Below are 22,448 nucleotides of genomic sequence, written 5' to 3'. Positions count from 1 at the left end.
CTGGGCAACAAGAGTGAAACTCCGTCTCAAAAAAAAATGTCCCCAATCCAATGTCAAGCATTTCTGTCACTGACAAAGGCAAGATAAAAATGACAAATGAATAATGAAGAGCATCATGTCAAAATTAATTTGACAGGCAAGGAACAAATCTACTTAAACAATTTTTATACTTAAAAGGTAGATATTTTGTTTCTACAGATTTTAAAAAGTTTTTTAAAAGTAGGGGTTCATAAAGTTCAAATTTCCATACATCAATATCCATGATTTTAAGGGGCTTCTAACTATTAAAATGGGAGATTTAAACTATTTCAAAAGTTAATAAAAATAGCACCCAACTTTTCAAAGGTTTATGTTGAATGCTTGGGTGGGGATTTCTCATACAAGTATATGGTAAGTAGATCCTAAATAACATACTATAGAACCAATCAAGCAAAATATGTTTTTGTTTTTTGTTAATGTTTTTCTTTCTCAATGCTGCTCCTTCTGTAGCAAAATATATTTCTAAGGGAAACATAAACTTTTTTTTTGGGATATCAACTATTTATATATTGAAATCAGTATTTTTTTGGTGTGTGTCCTGCCTCTTGGGCCACAGGTAACTTCAGTGGCTGGGGTCTAGAAATTATACAACATGGGTAACACGGTCAGGGTTAAGGCACTAAAAAGCTAAGTAGTGCTTGATAGTATGCTTTTGGTTACTCTTCAGTCAGGCACTCTCAGGCTAACCTTTCTTTCATTTAATCAGGGAGATTAAAGATGCCTACTCCTTTTCCATTCTAGCACCTATTATCTTCAAGCGGGGTAGTGATGTGGGTGAGAAGGAAAAGGGCATTTTCCCATACTTTTGTACTTAAGGTAAGAAAACAACCCTTTTAAGATTGTCACTATCAATGATGGGGAATTATAATAAGGTTCAAAGGCTCCCTTCTAAAATACCCATACACTCTTTTTCTACTTCCCAATTGGACAGGCAATGCTGTACCCAGATATTAACCAGTTTGGGGCACACAAATGTTGTATTACAAGGGAGAAAAAAAGAATTAAAACTAGCATGTGAATTTCATCAAGCAAAGACACGCTGGTTAAAAAGCAAAATCTGTGGGGTGGAGAGGAAGGAAAAAAGGAAAATGTAAGAAAAAGGACGGGAGTGCTGTTTATCATTATCAGCCTTTTCACAGAAAACTTCAGTAAGAGGGTTTCCAGGGAAGACAGTGAGATAGTCTTAGCAGCAGTGTTTAGCAAAAAAAGAAATTTGAGGTCTTTGGACCAGCTAGCTAAAAGAAACTGGCTTGGAACTGCCCAGATAGTACAGTTAGAAAGTATATAGATAAAAATTCCTGGAAGCGAGTCTTTTTTATTGACAGAATAAACACAACATTGATGGTAGTAGGGCAGAGTTGGTGACAATGTCCTCCCACTGTAATTATGATGTTCAAATGAGACCTACATAACTGTGGCTTCTTTTGATTCTTCCGACTTTTGATTATCTGCATAGAGGTTTTTCTAAATTGAAACAGAATCACTTGCATCACCCCTACTCACCTATTTACTCAGTTTTTGGGGAATAACAGCTTGGACCAACATTTTTAAAAGGTGATAGCCTACAAGACAAAAAAATGATTAACTAAAATAAGCTATGAGGCCCAATCGAGAATGGCTTAACATTATTCATTTTCTTCTCTGAACATCTTACTTAAGTGCTTTATTAGGGCTACTAGCTCAGGGTTCCCACCACGTGCATCAATCTGTTTATAGGCTTTAGATTCAAGCTCTTTAAGAGTATTACGAGTGTACTCAAAAGAGCCTACATCCTCAAGATAATGTACACAGTACTTTTTAATATCTATGTTTTCTGTTCTCTGGCGCAAGATATTCTGCACCTGGGTGCTTTCAGGCCTCGACCAAATAGCATGAATAGTAGGAAATGAAAACTTTCCCTCCGTTAGATCTTCACAAAAACTTTTGTTTTCACTATATTCTTTGGAGTGTAGATTAGCATAATCATCCCTAATTTGGAAAAAGAGCCCAAGTGTATTAAGTAGTGGTTTTAAATCTTCTTTGTAATCAGAGAACAACTGCATGAGACCTACTGCTAATCCAAACAGTCCACCTGTTTTCTGCAGCACCATAGCTTTATATTCTTCTTCAGTGGGACAAGTGTAATTATCCCTCCAGTAAATATCTAGGCCTTGTCCCTGATGGAGTTCCAAAAGTTGGGAGGTAAAAAGCTTCACTGCATCTGGGTGATCAAGGGTTAAGACTTTCTCCAAGCCGAGGAAATATACATAATTGGCAGAATTGATGACAGATGGGATTCCATAGATGCTGTGGGCCACTGGAAAGCCACGTCGGAGTTTTGAGTTGTCTTCAATATCATCGATGAGTAAACTGGCATTATGCAACATTTCTGTCACTTCAATAATAATCTAAAAAGAATTGAAAATTTCACTTATTTGAACTATTCAAAACTTACATTATCAGTTTAATTAATAGATTATTAAAGTCTCAGGTGTGTTAATTTTCACAACTAATAAATATTTAGCAACCTCAATACAAAATAATACCTTGCATGATCACTAAATTCAATCAAGAACTAGCTGTATTTTTATGTGACAGCTATTAATTTCTTGGGGGTAATGAGATTAGAGTTGCCTAATACCTGTAGCTTGTCCTCTGGAACTTTCAGCCAATGATTAAATGCCTGTGAAAGTTTGGTCCTCACTTGTTTACCTGCAATTTAAAAATAAAATGCGACAATGAGTATTTTAACTACAAGAAACACATTCAAAAACTGCCTTTAAATTGATCAGACTTGGTAAATCCAGCCCCATCAATCCATTACATACTGCACAGCTTCCCTTGCATTGCTCAACACTCAATTCTCAACCACTATGAAAACTGTATCATAAAGTGCTCAGCTTTCTAAAATTAGGGCAGGCACGGGAGATTCTAAAGCACTTTAGTCGCTTACTAGTCCACTCTTTTCATCTGAACTGGAATAAACAATTTTAAAGTAGGATAGGCTTTTAGAATTATGACCTAATTTATTCTTTTTGAAAAGGAAGCTAGTTTGCTTTGAGACAGTCTTATTTATGACAGGTTCTTATTTGAGACAGTCTTATTTATTTATTTATTTATGACAAGAATCTTCTTTATTTATTTGAGACAGAGTCTTAACTCTGTTGCCCAGGCTGGAGTGCAGTGGCGTGACAGTGGCTCACTGCAAGCTCCGCCTCCTGGGTTCATCCTCCCGAGTAGCTGGGATTACAGGCACACACCACCATGTGTGGCTAATTTTTTTGTATTTTTAGTAGAGATGGGGGTTTTGCCATGTTGGCCAGGCTGGTCTTCAACTTCTGACCTCAGGTGATCCACCCGCCTCGGCCTCCCAAAGTGTAGGGATTACAGGCATGAGCCATTTCGCCTGGCCAATTTTTTGTATTTTTAATAGAGATAGGGGTTTTACCATGTTGGCCAGGCTGGTTTCAAACTCCTGACCTCAAGTCATCCACCTGCCTTGGCCTCCCAAAGGGCTGGGATTACAGGTGTGAGCCACTGCACCTGGCCTATTATTTTTGAGACAGGGTATTGTGTCACCCATGCTGGGGTGCAGTGGCACAATCACAGCTCACTGCAGCCTTGATCTCCTAGGCTAAAGCCTCCTGAAGTAGCTGGGACTACAAGCCACCATGTCTGGCTAATTTCATTTTTATTTATTTTTTGTAGAGGCAGGGTTTCGCCATGTTGCCCAGGCTTGTCTCACATTCCTGGGTTCAAAAGCAATCTGCCCCACTTGGCCTCCCAAAGAGATGGGGTGTACCTGGCCTGTATCACTTAAACACATTTTTTTTTTTTAAGACAAGGTTTCACCATATTGGTCAGGCTGGTCTCGAACTCCTGACCTCAGGTGATCCGCCCGCCTCAGCCTCCCAAAGTGCTGGGATTATAGGCGTAAGCCACTGCGCCCAGCTCATTAAACACATTTTTTGAAGATGAAAAACAGAGCCTCAATGTGGAGTCTCATTTTACTTCTTAATGTTATATAGAAAACAGTACATACATGGCTTAATTTTGAGGTACTATAGTTTTAATATTTTTCCCCCTCTGATGACATGCTAGTGTTTAGCCTGATACTTTTAATTTTCCTTTATTTTTTTTTTATCTTTTTGAAACAGGGTCTCCCTCTGTCACCCAGGTTGGAATGCAGTGGTGTGATCTTGGCTTATTGTAGCCTCAACCTCCCAGGTTCAGGTGATCGTCCCACCTCAGTTCCCCCAGGTAGTTGGGACTACAGGCTTGTGTCACCATGCCTGGCTAATTTTTTGCATTTTCAGTAGAGACAGGGTTTTGCCATGTTGCTCAGGCTGGTCTCGAACTCCTGAGATTAAGCCATCTGCCCACCTTGGTCTCCCAAAGTGCTGGGATTACAGGTATGAGCCACCTGGCCTGGCTAAGTTTCCAAATAATTTCTAATACTGAGGCTAATCACAGAGATCTCTCAAAATTAAAAGATTGCTGCTTCCTCTTTAAACATTACTGTCTCTCTTTTTGGAGCCCTTCTTCCATTGCCAACTTCATCTCTCCCTAATCCCACCCTTCACCTCATCTAGGGCCCTACACTAGGGCAAATAAATAAACATAAGCATAAGATGACAGCAAGAGTCAAGAATCTAAAAGTAAACATCATTTTCTTTACTAATTCCAGAAAATCCTTTTCTCCATTTCTGTCTTTCCTTCACTCGTTTGACGCATTGACATTAGCAGGCGAGTCTCTATTAGGGTCTGCCAAAATAAAAATGACACAGGAGCTAGCATTCTTTTGATTTTTATCCTTGCCAGGCTCATGAAGAACAGAGATGCACACATTACCATAGAAGTGTGGTCATAAAGAAAGGTGTGTACTTATAGCACAGAAATTAAAACATGTCGATTGAGATTCAATTGAAAGCATCATTAGAGTTTAGTCACATTATGGGCTAAATAGGTTTTTATGCTTGTCAAATAATTTACCAACTTTTATATTATTTCTTCTTTTTTTAAAAATGTTTAAAATTGAGAGGGGGACTTGTTATGTTGCCCAAGGTGGTCTCAAACTTTTGGTCTCAAGCAATCTTGCCTTGGCCTCTCAAAGTGCTAGGAATACAGGTGTGGACCACACCTGTATATTATTTCTATGAGAAATAATATCCTAAGTTATACGTAATTGGTTTATAAATTATTTTTTATTACAAGAATCCCTGCATATTATATTCATGAGTTTCTGCTTATCATTTCCATACAAGTTTTTAAAAAAGCAAAATAAAACAAAAACACACATATACACATGAGGTAGGAAGCCATGTCCAGGTGAGACACCCTTATACAGGAATAAAGTGGGCTATGCGGCTGGGTGCGGTGGCTCATGCCTGTAATTCCAGCAATTTGGGAGGCAGAGGCGGGCGGATCACAAAGTAGGAGTTTGAGACCAGCCTGGCCAAAATCATGAAACACCATCACTACTGAAAATACAAAAATTAGCCAGGCATGGTGGTGGGCACCTGTAGTCCCAGCTACTTGGGAGGCTGAGGCAGGAGAATCACTTGAACCTGGGAGGCGGAGGTTGTGGTGAGCCAAGACGGTGCCATTGCACTCTAGCCTGGGTGACAAAGCAAGACTCTGTCTCAAAAAAAAAAAAAGGTAGGCTATGCTTCCAAATACTGTGATTTTAGTCACATTATTATTTGGCTCTCAAAGGAACTAGTAGTATAAGAAATATGGTGTATGTGAGAGTTACTGGAAAACAGACTTAGAAGGTAAACTTGAACATAGATGGTAAGTAAAGTGTTCTATTGTTAAACAAAGTTGCATAACTTCCTCTAATATCTAAACAGTGGGGGATTTGAATGCGTAATATCCATAAAGAATAAAACCTCCAATGAGATAACAAAATGTTTTAAGTATTTTTATTTTTTTAATTAATTTTTATTGTATTTTTATTTTTTAAGGTATGTTAAATAATTGGATATTTTCTAAAGGGTGCCTTCAAAAATTACCTTTCTTTTTAAGAAACGGGGTCTCACTATGTTGCCCGAGCTGGAGTGCAGTGGCTATTCACAGGTGTGATCATTGTGCACTACAGCCTTAAACTCCTGGGCTCAAGCCATCCTCCTGCCTCAGTCTCCTGAGTAGATGTGACAACAGGTGTACATCACTGCACCTGGCAAAAATGACCTTTTAATAATGAAAAATTATAAAGTTCTATAGATCATTTTTCTCATATGTATCACCTTAAATAGAAAATCTCAACACCTAGCAAGTCTAACCTTTTCCATTTGCTAACATTTGAATGACCACTATTGTATGAAATGACCCTATACTGACTACAACTGAAGTATTACCTGGTAACTGAAGTAAGTATTTATAGGGTTCTAGAAGAATTCTTTGGACTGTTTCTTGAGTCTTCTCCATTGGATTTAAACTTCAAAGCTAATCTGTCAAAAAGGAGAAACATAAAGATCACATGAAACTAATCATCTTTGAGTGTCAAACTGCAAAGGAATTTGTATTTCAAGGTGTTTGTGAAAAGACACACATCCAGTTTGGTTTAAAAAGAATATTCTATTGCCAGGTGTGGTGGCTCACGCCTGTAATCCCAGCACTTTCGGAGGGTGAGGTGCGTGGATTGCGACGTCAGGAGTTTCAGACCAGCCTGGCCAGCATGGTGAAACCCCGTCTCTACTAAAAATACAAAAATTAGCCAGGCATGGTGGTGTGCGCCTGTAGTCCCAGCTACTCAAGAGGCTGAGAGAGGAGAATTGCTTAAACCCAGAAGGCAGAGGTTGCAGTGAGCCAAGATTGTGTCACTGCACTCCACCCTGGGCAACAAAGCAAGACTCTGAAAAAAACAAACAAACAAAAAACACAAAAAAGAAGATTCTACATGTATGAAGCCTTTGAAACATGTTAAGTGAAAGAAGCCTACATATTGTATGATTCCATTTCTATGAAACGGTCAGAATAGGCCATCTACAGAGACACAAAGTAGATTAGTGGCTAGGAATAGGGACTAATTGCTAAGGAGGTACAGGGTTTCTTTTTTGGGGGGATCAAAATGTTATAAAATTAAATTGTGGTGATGGTTGCACAACTCTGTGAATATATTAAAAACTGCTGAAATGTACACTTTAAATGGGTGGCATGTAAATTATATCTCAATTAGAAAATTCTTTTTTTTTTTTTGAGATGGAGTTTCGCTCTTGTTACCCAGGCTGGAGTGCAATGGCGCCATCTCGGCTCACCGCAACCTCCGCCCCCTGGGTTCAGGCAATTCTCCTGCCTCAGCCTCCTGAGTAGCTGGGATTACAGGCACACACCACCATGCCCAGCTAATTTTTTGTATTTTTAGTAGAGACAGGGTTTCACCATGTTGACCAGGATGGTCTTGATCTCTTGACCTCGTGATCCACCCGCCTTGGCCTCCCAATGTGCTGGGATTACAGGCGTGAGCCACCGCGCCCGGCAGAAAATTCTTCATTCAACTGATTACATTGGTCAAAGTGTTCTCTTGGTTTTTAAGTTGTTTTCTGAGTCACCTAACTTATATTAGGCCTTCTCTATTTTAACCAACCATGAAAAGTTCACTTTGTTGATGATCCAAATGTCAAAACAAATCCAAAGAATTGGAAAGATACCTCTATATTTAACTGATTACACCAATTAGTAAACATATCCTTTTTTAAATGAGCATTAAGATGGGTATGTTTTATGCATTTAAAACTTAAAGGGATTCTCTCCTTCTCTCTAGTAGTTTCTCTACAATCAATCCATTTCAGAGATTCTGATTTAATATATGCATTAACTTAAACGCAATTATATTTATTAAACATATTCCCCTTTATATTGAAATCTGCCTTATTTCAATATTTCCTAGAATATCACTCATGGTCTTCCAAGGATCTCCCTGTACTGCTGAATCTCTACTTTGTTTCTTTGTAAATATCTATTTCTATTTTTACTTGTCCTCATATTAGGAATCTTTTTCTAATTGCTCTAGCATCTTTGGCACATTTTGGTAAGTTTATTACTTTTGTCCTCTTTCTTTTGCTTCTTGGGACTATGACTTAGTCTCTAGGATCATGAGCCCGCTTCTAACCAACTTTTGGCTTCACTGCAGATAGAACAAAAAGGCTAAATGTAGCATGGCATCTAATGGCAGTTCGTGGTTAGGGCTGTTCAATGACTTGCAGATCATTGAATTTTGGAATTGGAAGGCACTTTAGAAAGTTATCTCGGTATGCTAGAAGATAAAGCATAAGAATATATTTGCTTGAGTGAGGGCCACTTTTTTGAATGAAGAAAATACAGATGAGTTCATGTACTTTGTGTTATTCTGATTACTCAAAGAATTATTCTGACTCAAAAATTATTCTGACTCACTAAGTCTGGGTCAGAGACTTAGAAATCTTCAATTTTAACATGCATCTTGAATGATTCTGATACAGCTGCTTGAGAATGTTAGGGGAACTGGAAGTAGGCTGCTTACATGGTAACAGACTACAACACAACTAAGGGAGTGTGCTACTACTAACAGTGAGGATGTGTTCTTTCTTTTCTTTTCTTTTGAGACGGAGTCTTGCTCTGTTGCCGAGGCTGGAGTGCAGTGGTGCAATCTTGGCTCACTGCAACCTCTGCCTCCTGGGTTCAAGCAATTTTCCTGCCTCAGCCTCCCGGGTTCAAGCAGTTCTCCTGCAAGCCTCCTGACTAGCTGGGATGACAGGTGCTTGCCACCATGCCCAGCTAATTTTTGTATTTTAGTAGAGACGGGGATTCACCAGTGTTCTTTGATTTCTAAATTTGCCCTAGTACTTCATAATGTTAAGTAATAAAACTCATCTGTTATAGCCCAGTCACTTGATACTATGGTCTCATCACTGACATTCTCAGGGGTAAGGCAATTCTAGTTCTGTAACTTCTTGCTGGCATTAAATTAAAAAACGTAAAATATACTTAGCAGAATCTGACTTTTTTTGGATTTATATTATAAATCAATTCACAAAACTTTTGCACATATTTCAGTAAACACGCTGATTCATACACATGCAGCCAAGCAAATCTGAAGATCCTGAGTAAATACCGATGACGTGCCACAAAAGTAAAACTTCCAACATCTTGCATTTGTGTGTTTATTGCAGCACTATTCATAATAGCAAAGATATGAAATCAACCTAAGTGTCCATCAGCAGATGACTGAATAAAGAAAATGTGGCATATATACAATTAATTGTCACTCAGCCAATAAAAAAAATGAAATCATGTCATTTGCAGCAAAATGGATAGCCCTTACCTTAATAACAAGTCAGACATAGAAAGACAAATAGTACATCTTCTCACTTATAAATGGGAGCTAAATGATATGTATACATGGACATAGAGTCTGGAATGATAGACAATGGAGATTCCAAAGGGTGAGAAGGTGGGAGGGAGGTGGATGATGAGAGATTATTTAATGGTACAATGTTCGATATATGGGTGATGGACACCCTAAAAGTCCTGACTTCACTACTATGCAATCTATGCATGTGATAAAACTATACTTGCACCCCATAAATTTATACAAGTAAAAATAAACAAAACCCCCCAAACCAAAATCTAATTCTTAGTGCTAGCATTCTACTTTTCCAGCACAATTATGAGTGTAGAAGTGCTGAGACTACCTAATCTGGTGACAATCAGGAATTTAATGTTCCTGTTTTGTAGAGGTCAATGAATACAAGGGTAAAAGGGTTTGAACCACATCGTCTCTGTCATGTAGTTGTTTTTCTGCTGTGGAATGAGATGTGTAATATGGAAATAAGAGAAAAGAATAAAACTTCTACATTATGTATGCATTGTTAGGCAGTTGGTAGGCACATAATGGATGGCTGAAATAATAACACACACATAAAACTATCAACTGTGCAAGCACTTTGATGCTTCCCCATAGTGTAAACCATCTTATGGGTCACAGGAACCTTTTGAGAATATGAAAGCTATGAATCTTCTAAAAAAAAAAAGTGTATGTGCTAATACTAGTATAGTAGGTGCTAATACTAGTGTAGTGCTAATATTAGCACTGTGTATGTGCTAATACGCTCCAACAAGAATGTATGCACAGCCAAGACTTACATATAACTTCTCAGGGATCATGTAGTCCCTGAATCCTTTACATGCACCTCAGATTAAGATCCTCAGCTATGGAATATCTTTACCCTTCAATGCCAAGCAGACAAATACTCATGTTTGTGTTATAGTAAGCTAAGACATAAATTCCACGAGCTTAACTATTTATTGAAGGCAGATTACAAATGAAAATTAAAGCATGAAACTGGTGTATAGTTGAGGTTACTCTTCAGGATGGAAAAGCATATTGTTTGTAGTCTGTTCTTGATTATCTATATGAAACAATCATAAAAAATCAGCACTCCACCAAAAGAAATCATTTTAACAACATGAATTCAAAGAGAACCATCCCATAAAAAAAATTTCTACACCCACCTTGACTAGCAATTAATACCAAACACATCACAAGGAAAAAAAGGCTCATAATCAAATAAGCAAAATAATCAAAAAACTTATAAGATTTGATCTCTAACATGGTACCTTATTATCAGGGATTAAAGAAAGAAGATGCAAAGCAGGAAGAATAATGGCTTAGGTAAAAGATTATTGAACACCATTAAAGGTAGAATTTAAAAAGCATCTCATATACTTCTCTATTTAAATATTAGTACCTATCTTTTCTCAACTAGGTTGGGAGCAACAATCATGTTTGTATCTTTTCTCACAGACTCCACAACACATTTGACTGAACTTAAAAAATCAATGAGATCCACTTTCAGAATTCCCTTTTTTGTTGGGATCTCTAACAGGTGTACCTGTTGCACAGAAATCAGAGGTAATCTTTGTTTCAATTCTTAGAGCTTTGTGGTTATTTTTCAACTTAAAACACTAATTATGCTTTTTTTTAAAAAAAGTATTTTTCCTTTGCTCACTTACAGATGCTTAAGAATACTCACTTAACAAGTCAATTTCCTTTCCCAGAGGATGTTTACATACAAGTATTTTTAGTGGTATGAAAACATAACCTCAATTTTTCTAGGTATCAACAACCAATTTGCCTTGTGTCTTCTTAAGAGTCTGAGGGATTCTACCCACTATGGCATATACTCTTACCCACCTTTGTTTTTCTTTTAAGTCAAAGGATTTCCCAATTTATCACAGCTGGAATTTTCAGCTATCATGTACTAAACTTGAATGTAAAGAGGCAATAGTGTGTGTTACATGAACTCTATAGTTTCCTTTTAGAGTGAATAAACTACAGAATACCTCAGAGTCTGAATTCTCTTTCAAAATTAAAAAGCTGCCAGAAATTCGGTCAAAGAGTGAATCCATAAAGATTAATACAAACACTTCATTCTTTTCACCATGTGAACTACTACTGCAATAGCCTCCTCCTCCGACTCCCTGCATTTGCCTCTTTAACTCTTTTTTCCGCTTCCTCTGCTCTTCAGCCAGGAATGACATAGCAATCTGAGTCATCTCTCCCTTCTGACTGAGATTCCTTGGAAGATATCCCACTGCTATTAGGACAAAACAAAACTCCTTTGAAAAGCCTATAAGCTTTCACACTCCCTCCGACCCCACCTCTCCGGGGTCAGTTCTTCATACTGGAAAAGCCCACTTCGGCCACAAGGCTTTCCGACAAATTAGTCTTTTTGTTTGGAATGTCTTTTCCTTTTCTCTTTCCTTAGTTAACGTTATCCTGCTAGCCCTTCAGCTCTCAGCTCGATCCTCACTTGCTCAAGAAAGCCTTCCCATCCTTCCCTAAATAAGCCAAATTCCCTAGTTCACATTCTCCTATCACCGTGGAACTATACTGTGGAACTGTCACTGCGGTAATTCATTGTTTTGTTCAGCGTCTGTCCGTCTCGCCAGGTGCAAGTTTGCGAAGGCAGAGGCAACCCCAGTGTTTTCCACATGGTCGGCGCTCAACATCCGTGAAGAAATGAAAGCGCCTTCTAACGCACTAGACGATGAAACCAAGGCACACAACCTTGCGTATAAAAAGTGAACAACCCATACAAACGGTTTTTCTTTATAAAGAGAAGGGCCTGGCTTTAGAATGGCTTAACAGAGACATACAAATGTGAAGCGCATACTGAATCCTTCCACTCAAACTCTGGGAGAGAGCGATGGATCTGAAAGAAGCTGCCTGATATAAACAGTGAATGTGAATCACTTCGAGGCTGATTTTCCACAGCGGCTGGGCAGAGAGCTGCAAACATTTACAGTGCTAGCACAGAGACCGGAGCGGGGAGAAACGGTGAGGCTTCTCCTTCCTCCTCGCTCAGATGCCCCCTTCCGCCCCACTTGGCCACCCCTTCCTCCTCCCCGCCTCAAGCGAGGGGATGGAAAATTCATATACAATCCGGTTCAGCATCCGGGTCCTCACCCTCCTTTCTTTCTTTCCTCTCCGCCCCGCCTCCCAGCCTCCCCCGCCCTCCTTCCCATCCGGGTTCCCCCGGGCCGCCACCACTGCCGCTCACGGTTCAACGATGATATCACGACTGTGACGCCGCCGGTCCGGGAGTAGCAGCTCCCTGCATCAACTTCCTACTTTATAGTGTGGACATAGGCTCTTCCCGTTGCCTACATGAATCCCTCCCACTACTTCACCACAGAACTCTCCACCCTCCTCAGCCGCCAGCGACACCGCATTACTCGGTGCAAGAAAATGCGCCATCCCGGTCACACTGCGCAGGCGTCGTTGCCGCCTCCCCACTCCTCTGTTGCCCCGCCCCTTTCACCTCCCCCAGCTCCGGGCTCACTTAGGCGCGGGGCATTGCGGGCCTTGCAGTTCTCGTGGACGAGGATTTACGCGTTGGCCCAAGAGACTGGACTCCATTTCCCAAGAAGCTTTGAGGCATAACTTTCTGTTTCCATAGAACTGATGGGAAAATGGCGTCGTTGTTTGTATCAAGGGACCAATAAAAACAGTGTATAGGTGGGTCCTAAAGAACTTTAACCAATCCGAGGTCGTCTAAGAGGCCATCCGGGAAAAAGGTAGGGGAGGGGGGAAAAAATCTAGGGGAGGGGAGAAAGGAGGCGGGGGGGACCTCGAGTGGGGGGGAAGCGATGTTTGCCCGTCAGTCGAGTCCGGAGTGAGGAGCTCGGTCGCCGGAGCGGAGGGAGAGTCTTGAGCTTCAGCTTGCCGCCGCCACGGCCACCGCCTGGACCTTTGCCCGGAGAGAGCTGCAGAGGGTCCATCGCCGCCGTCCTCTGGAGGGCAGCGCGATTGGGGGCCCGGACCTCCAGTCCGGGAGGGATTTTTCGTCGTCCCCCTCCCCCCAGCCAGGGAGCCCGAGCGGCCGCCAAACAAAGGTACCAGTCGCCGCCGCGGGAGGAGGAGAAGCCGGAGCCTCTGCCTCAGCAGCCGCTGGACCTGCCGCCCTTCTTCCCCATCTCTCCCCCGGGCCTGCTGGTTTTGGGGGGGAGGAGGAGAGAGAGGACTCTGGACGTGCCAGGGTCAGATCTCGCCTCGGAGGAAGGTAGGGACATTATCTGGGGCTTTCGTGGTCTCCTAAGGGGGTTCCTTTTGGGAGTCTCTGGGCCCAGCCGAGGAGCAGAGGAAGATCGCGGTGGGGTCCCTGCAGCGCCCTTATTCGGGGCCTCGGCCTCCCAGGAGCCCCCACCACTCGCACTCGCAGTGTCCGAGCCGCCCCCTGGCTGGGCGGCCGCACACTCAGCGGTTTAGCGGCCGCGGTGGGGGGCCCGGGCAGGGTAGGGGCCGTTCCGCCTTCGGGGCCCTCGGCCCTCACGTTGTCCCCGCGGCGGGGCCAGATGTTGATCCCGCTCCCACTTGTCGGGTCTGCGCCCTGAACGGGACGTGGACAGAGGCTCTGCGGCGGGCCGGTCCTGTCCGCGGCCCACAGGCCCTCCTGGCTCCTCGGCGGCCCCCGGCTGGCCTCCCGCTCCGACTCGGCCCGTGGGGGCGCGGACTCGCTCTGGCGGGCGCCGAGGCCCTCGGGGAGAGCGGCCGGCCTTGCGCCGGACGCCGGGCTTGTTGTGAGTTTCTTCTCTGACAGAAATGGCGTCATTGTCGTAGACGGGAAACTCCGTCGGGTCTCGACAATGGGGACGGGAAGCTGCCGAGCTGTGTAGGTGGCCGGGTTTGCGGGGATGGCGGGGCCAGAGGGAGCCCCGAGTCGGCGTGTGATGGTTCGGGGCTGGCGCCCTGGTGCGGCTCTTTCTTCGGGGTTCGGGTGTTGCTGGGTTCCTTCTCTCCGCCTCCACCAGTGCAGAGGGGTGCCTGTGGTGTTGACTGGGTGTCTTTTGTTTCCCCTCCAGGTGCAGGTGAACCTGGTGTTTTAGGGGATATCTCGGTCCCAGAGTCATCATGAAGGTAAGATTGCCAGCAGAAAATGAATCTCTAGGGTTATCGAATTCAGGAAGTAGGGGATTTGGACGAGGTCGTCGTGTGGGGCTTCCGAGTTTTGCAGAGGAAGGTCTGTTTGATGGCTTGGTGACCAAGCCCTTCCCCAGAAAGACATCGGGGTCAGCTCTAGGGCTTTGCTGTGGAGTTGGAGGCAGTTATAGGTTATCTCAACTGAAGATCTTTCTCCCATGTTGAACGCCTCTTTTTGTAGGGAATGAGAAGAATAACGGTATGAATTAAAGTGTTTTAAAAGGTAAAATAAAAAGCAGGTCAGGTAATCTGACTCTAGAAACTGAACTGTATTGTGGTTCTATCAGTTACACTGATGAAAGAAAATCTCATTTATTATGTAAACAGTACTGTAAAATTTTAGCAGAAAACTCTGACTAGTCACAAAAATAATCTTAATTGAAAGATTTTAAAAGAGAATTTTGGTGATCTTTTCACAGTTGAGAGATAGCAGTTGTTTCTTGCATTTCCAAGGACTTGGGGTTATATAGTTTATTTTTCTTTATTGATCTGGTTGGTCTGCAAATAAGTTAGAGGCTCTTTTGCATTGTGATGTGTGGAAAACTGATGGCCACCTTCCTCTTAGGTGTAATCATGTTAACTGAGTGGAGAATAGGATCAAACAACTTGCTTAATTGTTGGAAGAAACGATAACGATAAAAGTACAGGTTTTTTTGTTGTTGTTGTTACTTTAGAGAATATGTATATGAATGCTGTCTCCTTTTTTTTTTTTTTTAGCACATGCTAGAATAAAACCTTAGATTTTTGAAAAGTCTAGATTCAACTGGTGGAACTTAGACACTAGCTTGTATTTTTTTCATCCATTGCAAATTCAGAAGTGCTTGAAAAGTAGAGTGTATTCACAGGTGTAGAAATGCAACAAAGAGCATGTTAGAATATAAAGGTTGTCTACTTGTGACAGTTCCTTTGAACTATTTAAAAAATATTTCACTTGTCCTCAGAATCAAGACTGCTTTGACACTACTGTATCCAAATTAAGATTTGTAATACTTGTGTTTATAGAAGAAAGAAAAAGCTGTGGCTACTTAAATCTTGATCTACTATACACAGTAATTAAGTTTAGTCCAGTTTTTTTAAAGTTTTCTCTTTTTGAGTTTGAGATTCTGCAAACTACCTCAAACAGTTTATGCCTATCTCCCTTTCGTGTAAATGAAAACAGCATAGTGATGTTTCAGGAATGAATCCCTTTTATTAGTCACAAATCATAGCTGTAACTCTCGGGACCTGTGTAAAACAGTGAAAAGTGCATTTATTAGGTAACTCATACATGCATCTTGATGTTGGATGAGAATTTCTTAAGAAAAGTTTTGGGTTGAATAATATAGAATAAGTTCAGAAGCTGAATAAATAAAAGGTTTAGTTTGGAGCAAATGCAATCTGGCACAGGTCCCAGTGTTGTAGTGCCTGTCACTTCTTAGGTGCTCTGTAAATGTTTGGTTAAAAGAAATGTAGTTAAGTTGAAAGTCTTTGAGATTAGAATTTGTTTTCTTCCTTTCATTTCCTTGGGTTTTTTTTTTTTTTTTAACTAGTCTGTTTAAAAAAATGAAAGTATGTTGGAAACTTTAGCCTTAAAAGTTTCCTGGTAATTCTAGCCAAATGCAAATTTTTTGGTATCATTTTAGAACTACTAATTTTAATTGCTCAGCATTTCCATTCTTACTGCCTTTTTAAAAAAGATACTTTTAATGTTAAAAGAAAAAAGAGTTACTAAAATAAATTTCTAACTTTGTATAAGAACTTCCTTTTATTATAAGTATAGCAAATCTTAGAGAATCTGCTAGTAATCATTAGTACTAAAAACTTAGCTTGTTTCTTGCAGGTTTATTTCTTGTGTGATAAAAGATGAGAAGCTTCTTGTAATTTGTATTTTGCTTTAGGAAAAATTGCAATTCAGAATTTATTTAATGTTGATTATATTAGGCTTAACTTTTCTTTCTTTTTCTATGTTTCCTAATTTCTTTCTTTCTTTTTCATTTTCTTTTTGAAACGGAGTCTCTCACTCTTTTGCCTTGCCTGGCGGGTTCTGAAACTTCCGCCTCTTGGGCTCAAATGATCCTCCCACCTCAGCCTCCTGAGTAGCGAGGACTAACGGCACACCTGGCTAATTCTTGTATTTTTTGTAGAGATGAGGTTTTGCCATGTTGCCCAGGCTGGTTGGTATTGGACTCCTAAGCTCAAGTGATTCACCCACCTCAGCCTCCCAAAGTGCTAGGATTACAGGGGAGAGTCACCATGCCACTGTAATTTCTGTATTACAGTGATCATTGAGCTAGAAAAGGTTTTATACCATTTATTGGATTTTACCAAACATATTCGTACTTTGTAGCAAGCTTTTAAATTTGAATTGTCTGTTATATTAACAACAGATCTATAAATTTTATTAACTGACAGTTTATTGAGGTGATTGAAGGACTATGTAGTAATACTTTTCAGTTGTTTTAAAGTTTCAAAAAAAATGCTGTTTTAAGTGTTACATGTTTTAGCAGTTTTCCTGTGTACTACATTTGAGAATTTATGTAAATAAATACATTCCCATTACTGACTAATATATGCTATCATGTAATATTTTTCCAGTGTGTTTTTGAGGAACACGATTTGTAGTACAAAAGGAAATTGTGCTGTAGTATAGAGCATGATGTTGGTGTTAAGTTGAATTTATTTTTCATGCACTTGATAGACTTTTAAAAATCAGTGGTACCGGCTGGGTGCGGTCACTCATGCCTGTAATCGCAGCACTTTGGGAGGCCAAGTCGGGAGGATCACCTGAGGTCAGGATTTCAAGACCAGCCTGGCTAACATGGTGAAACCCCTTCTCAACTAAAAATACAGAATTAGCTGGGCATTACACGCCTGTAATCCCAGCTACTTGGAAGGCAGAGGTAGGAGAAGCACTTGAACCCGGGAGGCAGAGGTTGCAGTGAGCTGAGATCACGCCACTGCACTCCAGCCTGGGCGAAAAAAGTGAAACTCTGTTTCAAAAAAAAAAAGTAAATAAATAAATAGATAAAATAAAAATCAGTGGTACCACATTATCACAAGATAGTAGCTTATTAAAGTTTGTAAATAATTCCAAGACTTACATGTCAGGTTGATATTTTACTTTTTTTTTTAACTAAAATTTTTTTTTCTGCATCTATATTGTACATGTTATCAACATCTCTTATCGCATAGCAGTAAATTTTCAATTAAAATGGGCTGGACATACCAGAATCTTTAGAGGATAAGTGATTTAGATACTTAAACCTTGCTGGGCACGGTGGCTCATGCTTGTAATCCCAGCACTTTGGGAGGCTAAGGTGGGTGGATCACTTGAGGTCAGGAGTTTGAGAGCACCCTGGCCAAAATGGTGAAACTCTATCTCTACTAAAAGTGCAAAAAAATTAGCTAGGGGTGGTGGTGCATGCCTGTATTCCCAGCTACTCAGGAGGCTCAGGAAGGAGGATCAATTGGACCCAGGAGGTGGAGGTTGCCATGAATTAAGATGGTACCATTGCACTCTAGCTTGGGTGACAGGGAGACTCCATCTCAGGAAAAAAAAAAGGATGGTTATACTTAGAATCTGTATAGATTGACTTTTTCAGATATACTTTTCTTTCTTCAACAATGACTGGCTTTTGCCACGTAGAAATAATGGATTGTTTATAAATTCCCTCTTTTAATGCCCTGTGTGTGTGTACATGTTCTCCCTCTCTCCCCTTTCTACTGTTCCTTCTCTCCCTATCCACTCTTGTCAGTTCCTTCCCCTCTTTCCCTTTTTTCTTTCCCTGTATCGTTTCTTCCTTCCTCCTCTTCCTTCTGTCCCATCCCTCCTTCATAAATCATTCATTTAACAACAGCCTCTTCCATGTATCAGGTAATACGGAATGAAGGTGGGTAGGGTATCTGACCTGCTTTTGAGGAGCTCACCGTGTAGTAGAAGATGCAGATAAATAAAGCAAAACTCACAGCATATTGATTTATAAGAGTATTCCAACATAAAATAATTGTAGGAAATGCTATGGGAGGATAGGAGAGGACATCTAAATCAGAGAGCTATGGAAAGTTTTCTGGTGGAGTTGACGTCTAAGCTGATTGTGAAGGCTTTTGCTAGGCAAAGATGGGAAGAAGAGAGTTTTTCAGGCCGGGCGCGGTGGCTCAAGCCTGTAATCCCAGCACTTTGGGAGGCCGAGGCGGGTGGATCACGAGGTCAAGAATTCAAGACCATCCTGGTCAACATGGTGAAACCCCGTCTCTATTAATACAAAAAAATTAGCTGGGCACGGTGGCGCGTGCCTGTAATCCCAGCTACTCAGGAGGCTGAGGCAGGAGAATTGCCTGAACCCAGGAGGCGGAGGTTGCAGTGAGCCGAGATCGCGCCATTGCACTCCAGCCTGGGTAACAAGAGCGAGACTCCGTCTCAAAAAAAAAAAAAAAGAAGAGAGTTTTTCAGATAGAGGATAACATACTGGAAAATGAACAAAACAAGGTCAAGTTATCTGGAAACTGTAAGTTGAAAATTTTTTTGGCTGGGTGTGGTGGCTCATGCCTGTAATCCTAACACTTTGGGAGGCTGAGGCAGGTGGATCACCTGAGTTCTAGACCAGCCTTGCCAAGAGGGTGAAACCCCGTCTCTACTAAAAATACAAAATTAGCAGGGCATGGCGCCACACACCTGTAATCCCAGCTATCAGGGAGGCTGAGGCAGAAGAATTCTTGAACATGGGAGGTGTAGGTTATAGTGAGCCGAGATCATGCCATTGCACTCCAGCCTGGGTGACAAGGGGGAAACTCTTTTTGAAAAGTATATGGAACCATTGAAAGTTTTTTTTTTTTTTAAGATGAAGTTTTGTTCTTGTTGCCCAGGGTGGAGTGCAATGGCGCAATCTCGGGCTCACCACAATCTCCGCCTCCTGGGTTCAAGCAATTCTTCTGCCTTGGCCTCCTGAGTAGCTGGGATTACAGGCATCCGCCACCAACCTGGCTAATTTTTGTGTTTTTAGTGGAGATGGGGTTTCACCATGTTGGCCAGGCTGGTCTTGAACTCCAGAACTTAGATGATCCACCCGACTCGGCCTCCAAAAGTGCTGGGATTACAAGTGTGAGCCACCACACCTGGCCTGAAAGTTTAAGGAGTAATGATACCGTATTTGCATCGTAATCACTTTGGTAGTACTGTAGTGAATACATCAAAAGGGAGGGTTGGTGCGGCAGTGGCTCACACCTGTAATCCCAGAACTTTGGGAGGCTGAGTTGGGTAGATCACGAGGTCAGGTGTTCAAGACCAGCCTGACCAATATGGTAAAACCCTGTCTCTACTAAAAATAAAAAAATTAGCAGGATGTGGTGGCATGCGCCTATAGTCTAGCTACTCAGGAGGCAGAGGCAAGAGAATCGCTTGAACCCAGGAGGAGGAGGTTGCAGTCAGCCGAGATCGTGCCACTGCACTCAAGCCTGGGTGACAGAGCAAGACTCTGTCACCTAAAAAAGGGAGTGCTGAGGCCAGGTGTGGTGGCTTATGCATGTAATCCAAGCGTTTTGGGAGGCCTAGGTGGGCGGATCACCTGAGGTCAGGAGTTTGAGACCAGTCTGACCAACATGGTAAAACCCTGTCTCTACTAAAAATATAAAATTAACTGGGCATGGTGGTGCATGCCTGTAATTCCAGCTACACGGGAGGCTGAGACATGAGAACTGCTTGAACCAGGAGGTGAAGGTTGCAGTGAGCTGAGATCAGGCCACTGCAAAAAAGGGGGAGAACTGAATATAAAAATGGAAATTCCAGATAAGAAGTCCAAGTAGAAAATGAATAAGGGCCTGAACTAATGCAGTGGGAGGGGAACAGAGATGATAGATCTGAGACTTTAAGAAGTAGAATTTAGGACCTAGTAACTCGTCCTGGGGTAGGAGGAAGATGGAGGTTTTTGTTTTAGGAAATTAGATAGATGTTACTGTCATTTGAAGCATTCTGTCACTGGACATGCTAGTTAAGATGTAAGAGTAAGAGAGTAGGTAGGGTGAAGTCAGAAGCTTGGTTAATCTGGTGTGAACGTTAACCTTGTAACTATGATATTTGAAGGAATTTAAGATCCATAATATGGCAACTTTTGTGCTATAAATTTGTGGTCCTTTTGATGAACAGGTAATCTTGTAAAATACTTGTTTTCTGTCCAAATTGCTAATCTTTGTTTACTGTAATTAAAAAAAATACTAGATGAGTACATATGTCTCTGATGAATGTGTTTTTGCCAAGTCAGCCAGTGAATTCAGTCATTGAACACATCGTGTACCTTCCTTGTGCCAGACATTGTTCTGAGTTTTGAGGATGCAGCAGTGAATAGAACAAGGTTCTTAACCTCATGGAATTTACTTTCTACTATGGTGGACACACACTAAGAAAAAAATAGTAGTAAGTGCTATGAAGAGAAATCATACAGAATCAGAATAAGAGGTTAGAGTGTCAGAGGGTGGGTTACTTTAGGTGATAATAGAGGGCCTTTTCTTTTCTTTTTTTTTGAGATGGAGTTTCAATCTTGTTGCCCAAGCTGGAGTGCAATGGCACGATCTCAGCTCACTGCAACCTTCACCTCCTGGGTTCAAGCGATTCTCCTGCCTCAGCCTCCCAAGTAGCTGGGATTACAGGCGTACACCATCACGCCTAGCTAATTTTTTGTATTTTTGGTAGAAATGGGGTTTCACCGTGTTAGCCAGGCTGATCTCAAACTCCTGACCTTGTGATCCGCCTGCTGTGGCCTCCCAAAGTGTTGGGATTACAGGTGTGAGCTACTGTGCCCGACCCCTCCCTCCTTTTAAAAAAGGATTTTTGTTGTAATTAGTTGGTAGATGGGATTATTGGAACTGAGTATGACCATGAAGGGATTATCAACTCTTAGCCTTCCTATATTAGTGAGCAGTGAACATTGAGTTGAGCAGTCCTTTCACTCGTTTTTGTTTTCAATTTTAAAAAACGAGATATAATTCACATACCATAAAATTTACCCTTTTATTTATTTTTTTGAGACATGGCCTCAGTCTGTTGCCCAGGTATGAGTGCAGTGGCACAGTCACATCTCATTGCACCCTGGGTCTTCAGTGGGCTCTTGTGATCCTGCTTCAGCCTCCCAAGTAGGTGTGCGTCACCATGCCCAGCTAATTTTTAAATTTTTTGTGGAGGTCTCACTGTGTTGCCCAGGCTGGTGTTGAACTCCTGTGCTCAAATGATCCCCCTCTCTTAGCCTCCCAAAGTGTAGGAATTACAGGCATGAGCCTGTGCACCTCACCAAATTTACCCTTTTAAAGTGTTCATAAATTTCTAGTATTTTCACAAGCTTGTGCATCCATCAAATACTATCTTTTGAAAAGTTTTTTGTTGTTAAATTTTTTGTGTTTGTTTTTTAGAGCCTTTCTGTGTTACCTAGGCTGGCCTTTAACTCTTCGGTTCAAGTGATTTTCTCCCCCTCAACTTCCTTAGTAACTGAGACTACAGGCATATGCTACTATCCCCAGCTATCCATCACTACTGTTTAACTCCAGAACATTTCCAAATTCCCAGAAAGAAACTTATTACCCATTAGCAGTCATTCACTGTTCTCCCTTTCTTCTACCCCTCTAATAACTAGTAACTAATCTAAATTTTCTTTCTTTTTTTTTTTTTTTTTTAGAAGATACCTCATTCTGTCACCCAGACTGGGGTGCAGTGGCGTGACCATAGCTCACTGCATTCTCGACCTCCTGGGTTCAAGCGATCTTCTTGCCTCCAACTCCCAAGTAGATGGGATTATGGGTGTGCACCACCATGCCCAACAAATTTTTGAATTTTTTGTAGTAGCGAGGTCTCACTATGTTTTCTAGGCTGTTCTGGAACTCCTGAGCTCAAGTGATCCTTTTATGTTAGCCCCCAAAATGCTGGGATTATAGGCTTGAGACACTGAGCCTGGCTTTTACTTTGTCTGTAAGGATTTGTGTATTCTGGACATTTTCTATAAATGGA

The 22,448-nt window shown here is 41.4% G+C and overlaps 2 protein-coding genes across 7 annotated transcripts in view; one reads left to right on the top strand and one right to left on the bottom strand.

The window, feature by feature from the left end:
• Window positions 1–1,334: 1,334 nt before the first annotated feature.
• On the bottom strand, window positions 1,335–12,782 carry GGPS1 (geranylgeranyl diphosphate synthase 1). Its single transcript, XM_012459886.2, has 4 exons — window positions 12,564–12,782; window positions 6,378–6,470; window positions 2,660–2,730; window positions 1,335–2,426 (listed from the first exon to the last, which is right to left on the bottom strand). Exons 2-4 carry the CDS (start codon window positions 6,445–6,447, stop codon window positions 1,665–1,667), a joined length of 903 nt encoding a protein of 300 aa, XP_012315309.1. The 5' UTR covers window positions 6,448–6,470; window positions 12,564–12,782; the 3' UTR covers window positions 1,335–1,664.
• Window positions 12,783–13,149: 367 nt separating this feature from the next.
• The window catches only part of ARID4B (AT-rich interaction domain 4B), a 165,528-nt gene continuing 156,229 nt past the window's right edge, over window positions 13,150–22,448 (top strand). For all 6 annotated transcript variants that reach the window (XM_012459885.2, XM_012459882.2, XM_012459884.2 and 3 more), the window contains exons 1-2: window positions 13,150–13,565; window positions 14,365–14,419. In XM_012459885.2, coding sequence (XP_012315308.1) covers window positions 14,414–14,419 — 6 coding nt within the window. In that variant the 5' untranslated portion in view covers window positions 13,150–13,565; window positions 14,365–14,413. The remainder of the gene's footprint in view (window positions 13,566–14,364; window positions 14,420–22,448) is intronic.

The sequence above is a fragment of the Aotus nancymaae genome, unplaced genomic scaffold, assembly GCF_030222135.1.
Source record: "Aotus nancymaae isolate 86718 unplaced genomic scaffold, 86718_ANA_hifiasm-v0.15.2.pri h1tg000032l_0, whole genome shotgun sequence".
NCBI lineage: Eukaryota > Metazoa > Chordata > Mammalia > Primates > Aotidae > Aotus > Aotus nancymaae.
Note: the sequence above shows the minus strand (reverse complement) of the source record. Positions and strands in the feature narration are given on the sequence as shown.